General features: G+C 48.2%; 1 protein-coding gene across 8 annotated transcripts in view; it reads right to left on the bottom strand.

Annotated features, from left to right (window-relative positions):
- Window positions 1–10,126: 10,126 nt before the first annotated feature.
- PAX6 (paired box 6) overlaps window positions 10,127–19,823 on the bottom strand; it is a 14,726-nt gene continuing 5,029 nt past the window's right edge. For 4 of the 8 annotated variants that reach the window (XM_066320498.1, XM_066320502.1, XM_066320500.1 and 1 more), the window contains 7 exons: window positions 19,541–19,706; window positions 14,919–15,077; window positions 14,029–14,111; window positions 13,609–13,759; window positions 13,371–13,486; window positions 11,209–11,359; window positions 10,127–10,344 (listed from right to left, as the gene is read on the bottom strand). In XM_066320498.1, the coding sequence (XP_066176595.1) occupies window positions 10,259–10,344; window positions 11,209–11,359; window positions 13,371–13,486; window positions 13,609–13,759; window positions 14,029–14,111; window positions 14,919–15,077; window positions 19,541–19,706 (912 nt within the window). In that variant the 3' untranslated portion in view covers window positions 10,127–10,258. The remainder of the gene's footprint in view (window positions 10,345–11,208; window positions 11,360–13,370; window positions 13,487–13,608; window positions 13,760–14,028; window positions 14,112–14,918; window positions 15,078–19,540; window positions 19,707–19,823) is intronic. The other 4 variants (XM_066320499.1, XM_066320503.1, XM_066320501.1 and 1 more) reach the window with 1 other exon arrangement.

Here is a 19,823-nt window from a genome sequence, read left to right as displayed (position 1 = left end):
TTTTTTCTCTTTTTGTATTATTTGTAACACTGAATAGAAGTTCTCATTAGATACATAATTGTGCCTTTTGAAAGCGTGAAAAAATTTAAATACTTAGGCTAAAGTGATTTTTAACAAAGGTGAAGTTTTACATAGTGTGTCTTTTTAATGTAAATAACATAAAACACAGTATGTCTTTGTGGAATGTAAAGTCACAAGACATATAAATTGCTGCCAACATATTTAAATAGGTCATCGACTTAACGTACAGAGAGAAAATATCATGGAAGTCACAGTCCCATTTCTAGTTGAGATATTACCTGAAAATTGTTGGTGAGCAGCACGTGCACCCCACGTGTGTATCTGTCCCTATGTGTGCCTTGTGCATCTGAAAGTTTCCAAAACTTCAGTGGGGTAATATTAAAGCTGACAAAGATTTTGAGTCATAAAAGGAACTCCTTCTACAAACCTGCATTATTTGGGTTTTTTTTTTTTTTTTTTTTGAGTCACTAAACATGCTTTGTAAACCAAGTGTTAGAGAATGCAGATGGCACAGTGGTGAAGACACGGGGCAAAACTTCTTTTCTTCCAAAATCTCTTATCAGTTACAGCTGCATGTGACAGTGACTTGGCTAATCCAGCAAGCTCATAGGTGAGACAGAGCTTTGGATGTGCCAGCTGATAGCAGGAAGAGATAAGGCAGAGAGAGGGTAGATAAAGTGTGGATACAGTGTGGAAAGAGTGTAGATGGAGTGTGGAAAGAGTGTAGATGGAGTGTGGATAAAGTATAGATTTCAGTCGTTGCACCAGCAGCAGTTTTAACCTGGGAATCCAGAGAAATGTTTACCTGGTGGTTTTCTGTGCCTTTTCCCCATAACCACTCCGTGCCTGTCAAGCTCCTGTGTACAAAACATCCTTCTTCACTTCTGTCTTCCCTTGACTCGAAGGCAAATATTTAACTACAGGGAGCAGCTCAGGCAATCGAGGAATGGGCACAGCCTCTTCTGACAGGCTGTGGCAACGTGCTACCAGCTCCTTTTGGCATCTCCAGAGGCCCCTTGCTGGCTTGGATGGAAAGTCTGTGCCATCCTCACTCCTGCTCAGAGGGCTCCTCTCCACAGAGATTGCAGGATGAGAGGTTTATTTGTTTATGGCAATTTTTTTTAAGCAGAACTTCCTACTTTTTAGCAGGCTACAAACTGAAACCACCAAACTCAGCAAGGAAACAATAGATTCATCCCAGTGAAGACATTCCCAATTCAGCACAAGAGCCTGATCTTTACAGAAATTGTGACACACAGTCAAGAAAGCAGTAATGAAATTTGAAACGTTGTGCCTTTAATATGTCAAATAAGAATTCTTCATATAATTTCTGTTGTGTTTAGGTTTTCAAAATGTAAGTATTTGGAACATGAGAAGAATATTATCATAGATAATTTTTTTCTCTGTTTGTAAAGACATTTCAAAAGCAATTTCCAGGATGCAGCTGAATTCAATTTTCTGTAACAGTAACTACAAGCATGTGGAAAGGGGCATGCAGCTTCTCCAGATTTGATAACTGTGGTAGTACACAACTGGTTCAATATTTAAATTTAATATTAAGCAGTGATGCTGTTCCAAACACAGCTTTTGGGAAAAGTGCAAAAGCCTAACTTGAAATAATCTTTTACCATGCCAGTACTGGAAGGTGAGGTGCTAATCAAGTTTCTCTGAAACCACGAGGCTGTAACACGTCCCATTAAAAAATGTGGCTGTACTACAAGAACTAAACTCAAACACACACACTCACATGTATTAAACAAAAAAATTAGAAATTTAGTTAAAGTGCTCTTCTTCTTTTGCCTGTGCTGGAGAAACATCATAACTTCAGAACACAACAGAAACAGGAAAGAAGATGCTTTCATGCCTTTAAAAGATGGTGGAAGCAAGTTGTATCCCCCACACCATCTCTTGGGATTTCTCTTTTCTCTTGGGAGCTACATGGGTGCAAGACCTGCCTAAATTTCTTTTTTTAATCACACTGAGCACATGATAGTGCTTATTCTATAGTAATTGTACCTGTGTAGAAGAAAAGAATGAAAGTAAATCCTCTTCATCTTAGGGAAAAAAAGGCATCTCACGTGGCAGGAGGGTAAGAAAAATTCCACCACTATTTTCTTTTTCAAGTTCTATTTAATAGAAGCAAATGTTAGACTCCTTTTCCCAGAAAAATGAGGGGAAAAAAACACCCATATTTCAGCATCTGGGTAGATGAATCTTTTAGGACTGTTGAGCATCAAGCATCCTGGAGCATCTGCTGAAAGCTTGGCTGCCTATTTAAACTCTGCCTTTAAACAGTTTTGAAAGTTATCAGGCACGCTGATCTAATTTACAGACCTCCTGTTGATAGCAAAACAAAGACACCTTTTATGTTTTTAGCACTTTATTGCACAAAGGTTTTCTGGACCTGCAGAACTTAATCTGAAAAGTCTTCCAGAGAAGTCAGTGATAGTTTAGACCAGGAGCAACCTGGTAGGGTAAAATCCAGAGGATCTTTTACAAGTTAGCAGATCTAGAGAATTTTAAACTGCGTATTCCTCTATGTATTTAAAAATGTATTTTAATGTCTTCTGGCTTGAAGATAAATGTAAAACCCAAAATATAGCAAGATTTTTTTAAAAAAGAAGGTTATATGCTGGCAGAGGTTGAGTCTGAATGTTCATACTCTCAGAATGTTCTCAGAAATGTCAGAGGGATTCTCTTTAAAAGTCTTGAAATGGGTGAATTTTGATGCACTTTCAGACACTTTTGAAGTCAGGTTGAAGCAGATGCACTAAAGAAAGCTCTTGCTGGAGTTTCACAGGGCTAGACTTAAAGAAGAACAGAAAGGATGAATGGATTGAAATATGAAATCAAGCAGTTTTCAGTGCCTATGTTTTGAGATAGTTTATTGTGTGGAGAAAGGGCTGAAAACCTGTTTATATTGCTTGGGTGAAACTTTTCAGCAGTTCTTAGAATGCATTTATTTAATGCAAAGTAGTGTCAGATCTTCTACTCATAGGCCAGGACTGTTAGTGCAGGGCATCATTCTTGGCCTGGAACTTGCAAAACTACAAAAACAAATTTGGCTTCCTGTCCTGTTTTAAACCAGTAGGACAGGGATCCTTCCAGCAAGGCTTGAACCTGTTCTAGCTCCACTGTCTCCAGCTCACAGCCACAGCTGGAAACTGCAGCTGCACCACTTCATTCCTGCCCAGGGAAGTTCTGGTGCATCCCTTTCCTTTCTGGGCACATCCAACATCTCTATGGATCGAGCGGATGAACTTGTCAGACACAAATGTATCTCAGCTATCCGTCTCTGTAATGGAACTCCTGCCAGAAGCATGGCCTTGCACTTGGAAAAGGTGAACTAATCACAGAAACACAGGCTGGGTCAGGCTGGAGGGGACCACAGGGAGCCATCTGGTCCAGCCTCCCTTCTCAAGAGGGCCATCCCAGAGCACGTGGCACTGCACTGTGTCCTGATGGTTTTGGAGCATCTCAGTGAGAGGTATCTCTGCAGCCCCTCTGGGCAGCCTGTTCCAGAGCTTCACCACCCGTGTGGGAAGGAAGTTCTTCCTGACCTCAAGTAGACTTTCCTGTACATCAGTTTCTGCCCCGTTGCCTCGTGTGCTGCTGCTTGGCACCACGGAAAACATCTCCCCTCAAATGCTGACAGGCACTGCCAGGGTCCCCTCTCAGTCCCCTCTTCTGGAGGCTGGGCAGGCTCCCTCAGTCCCTCCTCAGAAGAGATGCTCCAGTGCCTTCCTCATCTTTGTTACCCTGCACTGGGTCTGCCCCAGGAGCTCCCTGTCTCTCTTGGGGAGAGCTGGGCACAGCGCTGATAAATAAAACAACTCAGCCAAGAGCAGATAGGGAGTGACAGAGGGAGGGAATTCCCCAGCATGATGCAATTTTCTCTTATGGTCCTTCCCAGCCTATGTCCAGGATAGTTCAGCAGTTTTGGAAAATTACTTCAGTGAGAAGGATTTTGACAGCACACTCATGGAGACAGTGGAGAAGAAGTAAGCCCATCTGTGTGGGAGATTGTGTGGAGTCTTCCCGGGAGCTGCCTCAAAACCAGGGGATTCATCCCAACTCGCCAAGGTTCACGGCTGAGGAGCTCCCACAGCATTATCCAACTTCAGACAAGCAAAGGGAACTTGTCCCAACAAAACAGAGGGAAAGGGTGGAAGCACAGGCAGCATGGAGGGAGCCACAATTACTTCAGGGGAGCTATTTTGGAGTCTTTGAGTGTATAAGTCTCAACGAAGTTGTAAATACACCCTAGCCCAAAGAGGTATAAACCAACGTCAGTTCACGCTGAGCAATTGAATCATAACTCAGAAAATCATCAGATCCAACAAGAACTTAGTTTAAATAAGAATCTAAGGGTTTGAATATGTACTTTGCAAAGTAGCAACGTTGACTTAAATTCAGAGAAATCAAACTGGACAACTTGCTTCTTTAAAAGCAAAAAAAAAAAAAAATTATAAAATTTAAATGGCAAGGTTTTTACTTAATCTAGTCTGACAGGGGGAGTTTTAAAAATAAATAAACCCTCCCCTGCAGTATTTGAAATGCAAAGCTGCAGAATACAGACTGAGTATGAATCCAACTTTGCCAAGTAAAATCTAAAGGGTAAAACATTAACAGTTACAGAGAGAAATACAGATTTTCTTCACTCATTATAAATTAAGGCATTTATTGTAACAAGATGAACACGTTTATCTGCTGTATGCAGTTCTATGTAAATCAGTCCTTCTGTTGCCCTGTAGGTAATTTACATGGAATAACTGTTCATAGACTTCTCAAAACCCATTGGTGTAGGCCTGACCTGAAGGAGGTTATCTGTGAATCTACAAACTTCTCTGGTGCAGCTGGAAAAGCTTGAGTGTCCCAGGAGAGGAAGAGCTGCAATTTGCAGCCCTCACCAATTTTAGCTGCCAGAGAGTACGTGAGGTCTGTCAGCTGCCTGGGGGCAATTGCAACCTCTGCTGGAGGATTCCAGGCAACTTACAGCTCCTGTCAGGCACCTGAAGGTAACAAGAATCCTCCTGGGTCACTCGCAAAACTTCTGCTCACCGTCTGACCCACCTGCAGTTCAACACAGGCGGTGAGGCTCCAGCACCGGAGACCTCTACCAGCCCAACAAAAACGGTGTGACGGTCCTTCGTGGGGGAAAAGCAGCCCCAGCACACAGCCCACCAGCATCAGACACACATTTTCCAAATCACAGTCTTCTCACCAGGGCTAGAACCAGGAAGGGGAGAGGGGACAGCACAGAAGGCCCTGAAATTCTCAGTGGGCTGAACCATGGTCATCAGAGGCCCATAGCAAAACTTGAAGGAAAGCAGGTTTCGTGGAGACTTCTCTCCAAAGGGCCACCTTCGAAAGAGCAGCGGGGGCTCTGGCAGCTGGAGGTTTCATGGAAATCTACAACACGTCAGCAGCACGTACTAACACACTGATGAAATGGCTCCATTGCTTGGAGGTTTCATTTCTGCAGACCCTATGAAAACACCTTCATCTTCCACATGGCCGCTTTTGCAAACTATCTCAGGAGAGTGAGCTATCTGGGGTAAGCTACCCTAACTGTCTGCTGACACACTGGAGTTTTCTTTCTTCAGAGCTAAGAGAATGTCGGGGGAGGAATTCATTTAAGCTACGCTCCAAAGCAAGAACTTGCCAACCTGGCTCCTATCCAAACTCTACTATCTTTACTACTGTGCATCTCCCTCCAGCCTCTATTTTCCCAAAGAAATACTGAACGGTAACGTATGTGAGAGACTTCCCTGACTCCATTCTCCAGCATTAATCCAAAAGGAGCTCTAAGCCCACGCTTTGTTCTCCACCTAAAGAGGAGGAAGCTGGCTCTAGCACTGGGCAGTGCAGCGTTTTAGGGGTTCCTGCGCTCTTCAGGCAGAGAAACGCTCCCACATTGCCTTCCCTCCACGGTAAGACACAGTTGTGTCTCTGGAGGGGCCCAGCAGCCATCCCAGACTCCCCTCTCCCACCCAAAATTCACACGCCTGTTCCTCACTGGGGAGGCTGGTGTGTCTCTAGGGGCTAATCCCACTCTGATTAGAAACAGGGCTGCAGAGAAGAGTTGTTCCAAAAGAAGATCCTACACCATTCCCAGAGTGGAGGAGCCTTGTTAGCTGCACATGGCAGAAAGCTCAACTGCTGAAACTGAGGACAAAGGCAAACGCAAATGAACTTGGGGGGGAAGGAAAAATTGAAAGAACCACACATTTTCAGTTTCTGTAGCACTGTTTTTACCATGGAAAAGTGGAACAAATTTAATCCTTAGCAAAACTCTAAACTGCCCATATTACCCAAAGAAAAAGAGATAATATATTTTAGTTAGTAATACCAGAAAAATCAATTTTAAAAAGAAAGAAAAGCCGGACACCTTTGGCCATTGAAAATGAAGGAAACGGGACTTCCAATGGCTGGAAAGCCTGGGGGAGGCAATATGTTATCAATCCCGGGTCGTTGTCTGCTACTGTAATATTGCCCCCACAGATAAATCCCGTGTCAGGCTGCCTGAAGTGAACCAGCCCACGGGGGCATTTTGCTGGCTTTATAAACAAAAAGCTTAGCTAAAAAAGAAGAGGAGAAAGCCGCTTTGGGTGCTCCACCCTGGGTGAGAAAGCAGCTCCCGCTGCCTCCTGCGGCAGGGCACATGCTGGCTCGGGCTTACCTTTTAAAAGCAATGAAAGGCGGTGTGCGCTCAGTGCTCCAGCACGCGTGTCACCCATGCACGTCTGCTTCGCCATCAGCATGTATGGCTCATCATCTGTCTGCTCCGAACAATAACTGTTAGGTTAGCAGCCTTTTCACTTGTAAATGTAAATATTGTATCTAGAACACAATATTTGAAACACAAAATACAGTGTTATTAAGACAGCGCTCACACATCAATTCTTGTGTGACTATAATTTGTGAAATGCCTTAGGAGGGGCTTATAAATAAAGTATAAGGTGTTATTATGAAATACATTTTAACCAAATGCACAGAAATGTCTCATTCCTACTGAAATCAATAGCAAAACTCCCACTAATTTCAGCGGTGAAAAGAGAAGACCCTTGGAAAATGCTGCGTTACACTGAGCAAATACACCACGGCAGATTTCGGTCTTCACAAGTAATACAGCTCCGGAACAAAAAAAGGGGGTGAAAATAGTTATTCGAGGCTGTCGAGAGGACGCTGAAGGTTTTCGTGCCCCGCTCCCGCTGCTGGCTGCGGTGCCGGGCGAGGCGGCACGTCCCCCGCAGCCGCACGGCGATCCGTGCCCGGCGCTCCCAGCCCGCCTGGGCGCTGGGGATGCTCCGGGAAACACACACCGGGGCTGTGCCCAGCCGGCGGGGCTCCCACGCCGCAGCCCTGCGGGAGATGGGCTGGGGCCGGCCGAGGCTGCCCCCGGCAGCGGCTCCGAGCGCCCCGGCTCCTTCCCCGTGCGCGGGGACTTCTCCCCGCCGACCTCCTTCCACAGGAGGCGGCGAGCCAGAAACGTCTCCTGTCCGCCGCGGCCTGTCACTGAGATGATCCCAAGGTCCATCCGCTCAGGCGCGGCTCTGTGGCAGCACCACGGAGCCCCCGGCTCGGCGTGCCCGAGAGGAGAGCCTTCCGAAGGGCTGCAGCACGGAGCTCCCCGGCGCCTGGACCACGGGCGGAGGAGCCGCGAGGCCGGGAAAAGCCGGGCAGGGCAGGGAAGAGCTGCGGGGAGCTGCCCTCGCATCAGCACCTGCAGAAACAGCGACCGGCGCTCCGAAGTTGTCGGGGGAGGAAGGGATGGGAAGCTCTTTTCCGTTCCTGGTCGAGCAGAAGTTGGCATTTCCGTAACAAACTACATTAGTAGGTTTGAACGCAGTAGGTTTAAAATAATTAGCTGTAGAAATGCTGGGTTTGTAGCGGTAATTAATTGTTCCCAGAATCAAGTTAGCTGCGCGAGGAGGGACGTGCCTATTGTGGTGTTTAGTGCAATCTATCCCTTTCTTATAAATAAAAAACGTGCGGGTCCGATAAAAATATATACTAAAAACATTAAGAAATGACGCTTCTTCGACATTTGTGAATGGATGGCTTCCAGGTAATTAAAACTACATTATGCTGGGATAACAAATGTACTTAAAACTGACCAGTATCAAAATCAAAGCTCATTTTTGCTTGCTTTAGGCTCTTAATTTTAATAACCATCATTCGTGCTATGGGCGAAGCTGCTCTTTTCCCCTAAAGGTTTTGGAGTTTCCGTACATTTAATCTCATCTGCAGCCCCCTCAGCAGCACAGCCCTGCTACCCCGAGTCTCCAGTGAAGCGCTCTGTGCAGTGACAAATATGCCAAAAGGAAAACATAACCAGCCTAAGATGGTATCTTTGCTTTACAAAGGCTGCTTGTGATGCCTGTGCTTTGACTCAAAACTCCCCGCACATTGCCTTTTTAATCATGAGATCCCTTTTTCAGCACAGCTTCGAGAGTAACAACTGCAGCACAATGAGCCAGCTTCATAGATATGGGAATGTTTAGATTTCCCTGCCAGTGACTAAAGGCCTTTAGCTTTCACTAGCCAGTCCCAGCTTGCATTGTTGTTGCCTGTTGATTTGTCTTCTCTCATTATTCCTTGACATGCAGCTCTCCACCCACGCCCACACTAACAACCCTCACACAAAGCGCATTGAGGTATTAACCAGGTTACAAGTTCAATGGAAAATTACACTAAGATTGTGCTGTGTGGCAATATAAAGGGATGGCATTCACTCTCCCAAAGAGCCTGTTAAAAACACAGCTGGGTTGGGGGGTTTTTTCCCCCCTTTTAAGCATCCTAACAAAAACAATTTTTCGGCGTCGGGGGTGTCTTTCTGGGTGTACGTGTGTCCGTAGGTCCTTTAGGTACAACGGGAACAGACAGACACAGGCGTGCACCGCGCCTCCACCTCTGGCCTGGCACGGTGCAAACTCCCCTCTGCAAATCCTGCCGGGTTCTGGAGCCCGTTTAGAGCATCCCCAGAAACCCGAGCTAAATAAACAACCTCCTCCTGCTCTCCGCTGCAATTAGATACGTGAACCTATCTTCTTTTTGTTAGCCCAAATTACAGGCTGGTGGAAGGGCTGAAAGTCTACAGAAAGGTTCCTTAAGGGCCCCTCCTTACTGAAAACTGAAAATAAAATCAGAATAAAACTTAATGAGATTGACCTAGCACAGTAACAAAATTTGCCACACCACACTATAAGGTTAAAAAGAAAATAGTATAATAAAGGAAATACAAAGGCTTTGGCATGGTTTTTACAATCAACAATGGTTAATCTTGATATGTAGTTGTGAACAACTTCAAAACACTTAAGTTTAAAACTCTTGCAAGCACTTTTAATTGATTAGGAATGAATTCTAGATGCACAAAGATGATTGGACTGTGAACAGTAGTACAACTATATCTAAGAACAATTATCTCTTGCCGACCAAAAAAGAAATGTATGATGCATGAAAATGTGTATAAAACATCTATAGAATATTCTTGTCAAATATAAATGAAATTAACTTTATTATAGAAATCATTCTGGGAGATTTCTAGGGAAGACAAATACTTACATTTCGACATAAAACAAATTGGATTATATCGAAGACACAATCTACCTTTTATCTATCAAACTCTTTTCTTCGTCGAAGCTCTCTCTTAACCCCTGTTTGCACAAAGCTTCAGCCGTTAACAACCTTTGGAAATACCAACAGATATTTTTCTTACATAAATCTAGTGTGTATTGTTCCAGGTTTAATTATATGCAATGGAATGATACAAACTTGGAACATCAATCCATAATCTATGAACAGATTGGTAGAAGTATTCGATATATCTTGATAAAACTCTTAAATTCGTGGCAAAGCTTGTTGATCATGGCTTCTTTTTTTTTTTTTTTTTCCTTTTCTTTTTTTTTTTTTTAAACAACTTCATGACCAACACAGATCAAACATCCATCCAGTCTACATTGTTCTTTTTTTTTTTTTTTCATTATAACATACAAATGCCCATTTACAAATAATACACCAAAATGAATAAAAGTTTGGATACCAAAATGAAGATTTGTTCCAACTGATATAATGCCTTCAGTGTACAAAGGTCCATGTGAAAGTCTTTTCCATGTGTTACAGCATAGGGCACAGTTGCAGTACAGAAGTACTCTGAGAGCCATTCTTCCTTTATAAAATACTGCTGAACATCCAACTGTTGTCCATATAGTCATTTGCGGAATTAACACATGTTTTACTGTAATCTTGGCCAGTATTGAGACATATCAGGTTCACTGCCAGGAACTTGAACTGGAACTGACACTCCAGGGGAAATGAGACCTGAAAATTGAGAGGGAAAATGGATATTTTAGTTTTTCTATACATAGCACAATTTTTTTGCTTTACAGTTTCACAGATTTGAGCTTGCATTCCGGTAAACATCAAATCTCACCATCTACCAGCCTGTGGAACCGGGGGTTTGGGGGTGTATATATTTTAAAAACCATGCACATCTCACTGATGGTTGTAATATATAAACTTTCATGCTTTGAGGTAAATGCCAGAGCCTCGGCTCATTTGTATCAGCTGAGAATTCAGACCAAAACACAGTGAACAGTGTTATTTTTTTGAAAAGTGACTGGTTGGCTCCTGTTTATGCTGACACTTGCCCTTTTTTACCCTGATTTGCCTTTTTTATGCACGGGCTAATATTTCTACAGGTTCCCTGCCTCTTTGATAACTTCAAATCTTTAGCAATAAACAGCGTCTGACACAGACACAGTAAAAATGTGCCCAGGACTGCCAACGGTTTCACATGCACTTAACCTCACCAGTGTGGATATCTCGGTGGAAATTTAATGCTGAATTAAATGCTGATTTAGAATTTAATTATGCAGAGAAGGTTTTGAGGGATGGGGGGCTCACTAAAGAGCTTGCCTCTGTCCTGCTATTTCCACCTCTGTTAATTAGCTTTCTTTCCACCCAGCCCTCCAAGAAGCAGCTTAAAAATCAGAATTTTTTGCTCCAGCTTGCAAGGCTATAGATTTTCATCTTCTGTCTGGTCTGGCAGCAACTAATCCCAACAGAGAGACCTCCCCCAGTGACGGGGAGAGGCTTCTCACAGGGAACACACGTGAAAAGCCTGATGGCTGGGGCAAGGAAGGCAGGCTGGCGGGAAGGCTGGGGGAGCTCGGGGTCACTCACCTGTGGAAGTGGTGCCAGAGGTGCCCATGGGCTGGCTGTTCATGTGTGTCTGCATGTGAGGAGGGGTGTATGTATCATAGCTCCGTCCATTCACCGATGGACTGGTGGGCAGCATGCAAGAGTAGGAGGAGGTCTGGCTGGGGACCGGGGGCTGTGGGAGAAAAGGACAAAGTGTCAAGTGTCACTGCAGGTAAGGACAGCGTCACACTCTTGGGCATGGACGTGCCAGCCCTCAGAGGCAGCGCGCAGCAGCAAAAAAATGAGCTTCAAGTTTCAAATTCAGGGAGCCCAATGTTAAGGTCCTGTTTGGGAGCCCAACCAAGCAAGCCCTTCGTGGTCCTGCTTTAGACTCTTTTTGGATTAAAAACCAGCATGGATGGTTGCTGGCGCTTTTTCAGACATGCTTGGTGAGCAGATTCCTACATCCAGATAGAGGATGTTACATCCCTGATAGAGGTGTTACATCCCTGAGCCCTGCCCTCGTTTATACCCATGGAAAAGGAAGATGTCTCCTACCATTTGTCCCCAGAGACAGGGCCAGCATCTTACCTCACACTTGGTGCTGTAACTAGAATTACTCCACTGAGACAGAGGCTGGTCCTGCGTTGCCAGCATGGGGCACATACACAACAGACCTTGTGTGGGGTTGGGGGGACGGAGGCTCTTAAGGGAAGCCCCCAGACCCATACATACTTGTGCATCGATCCCCATCAGAGCTGCAGCCACCCCAAGCCTCTGCCAGCAACATCCCAGAATAGACATCTCCATTTACCTCAACTCCAACGCCTAAAGCCCAATTTGCCTGGGGGAACAGCAGCTGGGGGCAGGGGCTGAGGGATGGCACCGTGCCAGGGAGGGACCAAGAAGGGGCTTCTCCTGCTCCAGGCTGCTGGGTGAGTGGTGACCAGCGCAGCCTTGACCCAGGGAGGCAGCGAGGGAGCAGGAAGCAGGATGAGCAATTCCCACCCCGCGCGCACGAGACTAGACACGTCTGCACATATTTCCTGTCTGCACACCCCTGACACACGCCATCTCCAGCAGCACTGACAGCCCCCCTGGCTGAGCACACGGGCTGTGCTTTGGGAGAACATGCAGCGCTCACGGAGAGATGCCAGTGCCTCGGCTGCCCAGTCCCCTCTGCGACGCAGCCCTGCCACGGTGACCACTCAGAAAGTGTTTTCCAGAGCGCCTCGCACGTGCTGTGTCCCTGCCCAGGTGCCCAGTGGTGAATCAGGGGCCTCCTGCTTTCCCAAGGGTCCCCTCCTGCATCAGCCTTTTGATCTTTTGTCGTCTGCTCCCAGCCTGCTGCCGGGAATGGCGCTGCCAGCCTGCAGCGTCACGGAACGGACCTAGCTAACACTGCTCCTTTCCATAGACTTGCAAGACTCTAACTTTATTTGGTTAATTTTGGTTCAGCAATTAGTAACATCGTAATTGCCACGGCGAAGGAGTCAGGCTCTCTAATCTGCTCGCCTGTCTCTAGCAGTGGTCAATGCTGTGTGCCTCAGACAAAGCTGCAAAACTCCCGTAATTGGCCAGCACCTTCCTAGGCCAACCCCACCATTAAAAAAGGAGGAATTTTGCATCTGAAAGGTCTATAGAAACAGACCCCAAAGGAATAGATTTCTTCCTAACCCAGCTGGTGATCAGCTAATGCTTTCAGGCATGAGGATTGACAGCTCTTGCAATTCTGGCTTAGCTGGCATAACCACTGATGCTAATCACATCCTTCCCTCTCTCAGGTGTTCTTAATGTGCCGCTGCCACGTTACCTACACCCAGAAGGTCAGATCCCTCCAGCAGCTTATTCAGGCAGCAATTTCCACAATATGCCATCAGCGAGTTCCAGAGGTTAACCACTTTTTTTCCCCCCTCCCCAAACAGCATTTTTTTTATCCCAGATTTGTTGCCTTTTGCAAATTTGAGGACTTTTCTCCTTTAAAATCTGGTAAAAGTGCTTCTTGAGCACCACACCTTTCCCTTCTGATTCCCCTGAACAGGGCATCTTTTCAGATGCCGAGGAAGTCTTTGGGGGCCTGCAGCATGGTTTGGGTGTGTAATCCCTCATGGCACGGAGGAAGGGTCCCCACCCACACTCCCACACCGCCCAGGGGCCACCAAGTCCCGAGGGAATGTCGTGGCCTGGTGTGGCAGTGCACTTACTTGCATAGGCAGGTTGTTGGCCATGGTGAAGCTGGGCATGGGCGGCAGCGCGCTGTACGTGTTCGTGAGCGCCGTGTCCGTCCTGCCCAACATGGAACCTGATGTGAAAGAGGAAACTATAATAGAATAGACAGATAGATGAACACATTAGTTTAACCACAATCACAACCGGCAACACAGTCTCAGAGTCTCATTTTGCCCGGAGCATGGATGGACGTGAGCGGGTTGGTGGCATTACCGGGGGTGGTTGGCTGTGGGATCGGCTGGTAAACGCTTGTGCTGAAACTACTACTGATGGGAATGTGGCTGGGAGTGTTGCTGGCTTGTCTTCGCTGGTTCCTCAGCTTCTCTTCCCTTCTCCATTTGGCCCTTCTGTTGGAAAACCACACCTGGAAATACAGCATTTGAGAGACGTGAGTGACCTTACCAGGACTAGAGGCACGGGGCCTCCCTCACGTAGCTCAAGGCCACGGCTTGCAGTGGAGCAAAGCAGCGGGTGAAAGCAAAGCCAGCTGCTGCCATTTTCCTGAAAGAGGGATATGGGCAAATACCTGGTCAGAAATATGGGTAGCCCCATGCTTTGAGAAGCCAGGAGTAACGAAATCAGAATAGTAATAGCAAAAGTAATAATAGCCATAATTGCAGAGGAAATCAGTACCTGTATCCTTGCTTCAGGCAGGTCTATTTTAGCAGCTAGTCTCTCTCTTGCAAACACATCGGGGTAATGGGTCCTCTCAAACTCTGCAAAAGGAAATATTCTTGCATTAGTTGCAGAGCCCATGCGGCTGACTGTAAAACCAGAGTTGTTCCTCCGCTGCCTGTGCTCTAAATGCTCTTAAGAAGCACCACTGCGAAGGCAAATCTGAGCTTTCTGTCTGCGTGTTAGGAAGGAGGACGCCTCGCCTGCTGGGGAGCATTGCTGAGGGGATGGGCAGGCTTGGGTGCAATGCTGCATCTTTCAAGAAGCAGTGAGGGCTTCTGCCTCCGCTGAGGGGGTCCCCAAGGCAGCTCTGACCCTGTCACCAAGAAGCGAAATGGCACGTCGCTAAATAACAGCGCAAAATAAGGACAAAGCTCCGCAGCGGGTCAGAGGCGAGGTGCGCCCAGGCCGGCCAGGGAAAAGGGCAGCTGCTCCCAGCCCCGGGCAGTGGAGCACTGGGGATGGGGAGTGAGCGTGGGGGCAGGCATGGAGGACTCTGCCAGCCCCCTGCCTGCCCTCACCCCCCCAGCGACGCAGCACAGCAGACGGGAGGAGAGTTATCCCCCCAAGAGGAGCCCGGGGTGCGGCATCGGTGTGTCGGTGTGATCTGTGCTCTGAGCGCCTTGCCTTTGAAAAGCGTTTTAACAGCTTTTCAGGGCACACCACGGCCACTGACGAATATTTGGGGCTCTGTGAATAAAAGGAGCCATGGAGGGAGCCACGGAGTTTAAATATACACGTATATATCTATAAGGCACGGGAATGCCATGCGTACGTTCAGCTGGTAACGTAGCCGGGGTACATTTTGCTTTTCTCTCCTGCTTCAGCCGTAGGAAAATGTCACTCACCTTTCTCAAGGGCTTCGATTTGCTCTTGGGTAAAGGATGTCCTATTTCTCTGCAGCTTCCTTTTCAGCTGGAGTCTCATTTGGGCCTCGTCTGAATCTTCTCCATTGGAGCTGATGGAGTTGGTGTTTTCCCCTCCTCCCTCCTGTTGCGGACAGCCATCTGCGGAACCGAGAGAGTCAGAAAGTGAAATGCGGGTACCCTTGTTTGAAGATCCCTATCAGAGAAGTAACAGCCACTGGAAACAAGCTCAGCCATGTTTGCTGACACCCTCCCTTAAAAATATCTCGGGTATCAAAGCGACACGGCGCTGATGACACGGGTAACACAGAAACATTTCGGTTTCCAGCCTTGCGTAAACATCGGGGATGAGGAATTACGATCACCTGGTCTTAATTTCATTTTGTTTTCCCTCTGGAATAAAACCCGCATAAAAATACTTTCCCCTGAAAGCGATTCTTTCCATGAATCCGTGCTGGAGTGCCATGGCAGTCTCCTCTGTCTGCTGCATTTATTTACCTATTGCTATATTTTAAATAGTGATGTTCAGTATTTCAGATTATCTATAATCAGTAATTCCTATCTAATCAATTAGATGTTGATAGGTTTGCAGAAAATGCTATTAAGAAACCAAACCAAGCTTGTAATCTTTTTAAAAAAATATTTATCCAGTTTTTATTTGAATTCTGCACAGTCAATTTCATTTTAAAGGTTGTGAATTTAGAAGTGCCTGCATTGTTCTGCAGTTTTATTCAACTATTGTATGAGTGTGCATTGCCTTGACACCTATTACTGAGCACAGCTGTAATTATATCATCACCAAGAACAGGCTATAATTGCTGAAAATGGAATTTTATATTTAGATAAAAGGACTGTCCATTCTTTGTAATGTGTTGCACCAGAGAAAAGTAAGATTTCTTTTAAAATTTTAACATGTAATTTTAAAAGAAATAGTAGCGAGTTCACTAACTAGCTAAATACGCCGTTCCGCAGCTGAGCGTCTGGCATATCATTTAAGTGGTACATTTTTAATTAGGGCATTTCCACCACTTTTAATGTAATTTCTGTCATTAAACAGGGGAAAGTTTCATTGTGCTGGGCGCTCGGGCGGAGGCGGCTGCGGCCCGGGGCCGGCTGCTGCTGGGGGCTCCGCGGGCACCCCCCGGCCGCCGGGGCCGGAGGGATGGAGGCTGCTGGCGAGGCAGAGAAGTCCTTGTCCTAAATGAGCTCTCCCTCTCCTTTCAAAGCATATTTTTCGAGGCGTTTTGATGTCGCATAAAGAGGGAGCCGGGGTGAGGGACGCATGGGCTACTTATGCTAATTCCCTTGAAAAGTTACGCCAAAAATAAATAGCGACACTCCCGCGACATCCTTTAAATATTGTGGGAAATCAACTTTAAAGTAATATCATTTATAATCGGCGAACAATGGCCCCGGTCTTCAAAGCTCGGGGGGAATTGTGACAGGATCTGGTGGGACCCTTTCAACCACTTTGAAATGTTTTAAAACCCGAACTTTCTCCTCCATTTAAACACAGGGATTCAGCGGCCGTGGTCACCATATGGGCGGCCGCAGCCCCATTGAGGCGGCCGGCGGCGGGTGAATAGCGGGGGGGGGGGGGGAGCCGCCTTTCAGGGCACACAAAGCCCCGGGCCCGGGGACGGCCGCCGCGGCGGGGCAGCGCCCTGCCAAGCGCGGGTGGCAGCGCCGGGGGCCGCGCCCGCCCGCCGCGGGGGCCGCGCTCACCTCCGCCACCGCCCTCATCCATCACTGTCCGCCCGGGCCGCGCCCGCAGCGCCCCGGGGCCGGGGGGAGCCGCCCGGGGCCGGGGGATGGCCGCGGCCCCCCGCGCACGGAGCGCTCCGCTGCGCGCCCCCAACCCGCCGGGGAGCGGAGGGAGCGCGGGGCCGCTCCCGCACCGGGCTCCCCCTGGACCCAAAGTTTTGGGACCACGCTTTTTGGTTGCTGTTTTTCTTTTGGGTTTTTTTTTTTTTTGGGGGGGTTGTTTGGGTTTTTTTTGGTTGGGGTTTTTTTTTGGGGGGGGGTGTTGGGTTTGTTTTTTGGGGATTTTTGGTTGGTTTGGTTTGGTTTTTGGGGGTTGGTGGGGGTTTTTTGGGGTTTTTTTTTTTGCAGCCACCTCTTCTCGAAAATCTTTCAGCCAACTAAAAGTTTCACCTAAACTCTCTTATGGTCATTTCCAACCTTAGCCCGGACAATTAAGATATCTTCTTTTTAGACACACACCCCTTCTCTCTCTCTCTTTTTTTTTTTTTTCTTTTTTTTTTTTTTTTTTTTTCATTTAGGTTTTGTTTTTTGGGGGTATTTTTAAAGCCCTTAAAAGAAGCGATCTCAATAGGGCTGTTCCACCTTCCAGACCTAATCCGTAAGAAAGCAAGTGAATGTCCGTCCCTATTATCCTATAGCTAGACCATCTGACGCTGGGTATAGGATTTGTTTTCTGGAAAAAAAAAAAAAAAAAAAAAAAAAAAAAAAAAAAAAAAAAAAGACGCTGGGAAATAAAATCATTCCTTAGTTTCTTAGTGTCTTAATCAGTGAGGCGGAAAACAAGCAAAAAAAGATAGCAAACCAATTGCAGCACCTCTCAGCTATAGAGCCGGGATCAAAACATTGTAGCATCTGTTGAAAGAGAAAGTGTCTAAATCCTATAGAGGGCTTTAGTCTTATAAGAGAGGGAGGGGAGAAAAAAAGATAAGAAACAGTGTCTCGGTGATCCCTAAAACCACTAAATCACTGGAGAATTTCTCCCGGATAGAGATGTCTCTTTTTGTTCTGTCAGCCCTCATGTATCCATTATTTTATTCACTGCTGCATGGCGTTTATCAGATTGAGACCATATTTGTACCCCTCTGAGACCTAACCTCGCCTTATGCTTTTTGAGTAATGGACTCTTAAAATCCAGTAACATACCCCTGCAAGGGAAAAACATTAGGGGGAGCATGAATATTCCAGAGGAAATCCATTTTATTAATTTTAATTCTGCCATGCGGAGGTTTTTAAGCGCCTGCCTGGCTCCCCCTCGCCTCTGCTGCCCGCGCACAGCCGCGCCCCCGGCCCGAGCCGGCCCTGCCCGGCTTCATTTCTGCCGCGGTTTAGGACAGGGCTCCCGAGGCCCCCCGCGGAAACTGCGCTCATCCCCACATCACGGGACCGGGCCCCCAAAGAGCCGCCAAAGAGCCGCCAAAGAGCCCCCAAAGAGCCCCCAAAGAGCTCCCGGCCCCCGCCGGCCGCCGCAGCGCGGGTGCGGCCAGGAGCCGCCGGCCTCAGGTGTGTCCGCACCGCACCCGCGCAAGGGCTGCGCCTCCGAGCACCGCTCTGCGGCCCCGAATGTCTCCATTTAACGCCTTCCCTAGGAACAAAGCGAGGGCCCAAAGGCCCAAAAGGCCGGGCCGGCGGGAGCAGAGGCGCCGGCAGCCGCTCGGGCGGTGGCTGCGCTGCCCTGCGCTCCGCGCTCCGCCGCGGGGCGGCCGGCCAAAGGCGCCGGGCCCGGGGCCCGCCCAGAGAGGCCGGGTAGCGCCCGGGAGAGGGCGGCTGTCCGCAGGAGCCGGCCCGGTGCCTGGAGCGGACATCGGGCAAAACAAACCGCAGCAAGAAAAACCCCACAACCGAACAACAAAACCCAGCGAAGTGGGGGTGGGGGGAAACGAGGGCTCCGCTCTATCTTTCTAGTGTCCTTCATGGACGGTTTTCTTCTCTTAAAACTGACATGTCTAATTGGCAAGCGGTGCCATATCGTGTCCAGAGGTCTCCTGTGGAACATTTCTACAGCTGTCTCCTTCAACTAGACGCTTATTCATGTCGCCTTAATGAGAAACAAAACGATCTCTAATGAGCAATTACATAGCGACAGAATTGTTCCCATAACAAATTCTTGCGTGTGACAGAAACATCCTTTGTACCAGATATTCCGCACACTGTTACCGATTTTTTTTTCCTTGCGGGGTGAAAACAAAAAGCAGGTTGTTGTATATAGACACCTCTTCTAAAGGAATGACCAGAGCCAGGGAGAGCCGAGCCTCAACAGAGCCCGCATTCAAAAAGAAGCCATTAACCATCTTAAGTATGTAACGTAACATCCCATTATCCTTCATATTATCCCCTTGTCATTCCTACAACAAATACCTATTAATCTTCAGGATAAACAGTTTCCTATATTTACAAAGTTGTTTCGGGTCCATTGAGGAGGAATTACAATCAGCCCCACGGAGATAGTTACCGATGGGCCCGGCGTTGGGGAGAGACCCGGGCTCGGGAAGGCGGCCGGGGCAGGGCTCGGGAGCCCCAGTTAGCGGGCGGCGGGCGCGGTGAAGGCTCAGCCCTGGAGCCCGCCCGGCCGCCGGCCCCGCAGCTCGGCGGCCGCGCCTTTGGCAGAGGATGCTGCCGGGCTCCGCTGCCCACCGCAGGGCCGGGGCCGGGGCAGGACGCGCACCGTGCCGCCGGCCCCTCGCCCACCTGCCCGCGGCTGCCCAGGGAGGAGCGCCCGCCACCCTCAGCCCGGCGGCCGGGGCCAAGCGGAGCCGCGTCGGGGCCACCCCCGCCGGACGAGGCCGAACCGAGCCGACCCGGGCCGCCCCGGGCTGAGGAGCCGCGGCCGGGTTGTCCCTTACCTTGTGTGGGCTGCCCGGGTACCGAGGTGCCGGGATACCAGCCGGGTCGGGTGCCCCATGTCCCCGTCTGCCCGTTCAGCATCCTTAGCTTGTCGTACATCCCGTCGGCACCCATCTGTTGCTTTTCGCTAGCCAGGTTGCGTAGGACTCTGTTTATCGACGACACCTGGAAGGCAAAGGACAGGAAAGGCGATGGTAGTGCGGTAGCGCGCTCCCCGCCAGCCACCCGCGCAAGCCCCGCGTCCCTCTGCGCAGCGGGCGGCTCGACCTGGGCGCAAGTCGA

This window comes from Sylvia atricapilla, chromosome 6 (assembly GCF_009819655.1).
Source record: "Sylvia atricapilla isolate bSylAtr1 chromosome 6, bSylAtr1.pri, whole genome shotgun sequence".
Lineage (NCBI taxonomy): Eukaryota > Metazoa > Chordata > Aves > Passeriformes > Sylviidae > Sylvia > Sylvia atricapilla.
This window is presented reverse-complemented; position numbering and strand designations above follow the sequence as displayed.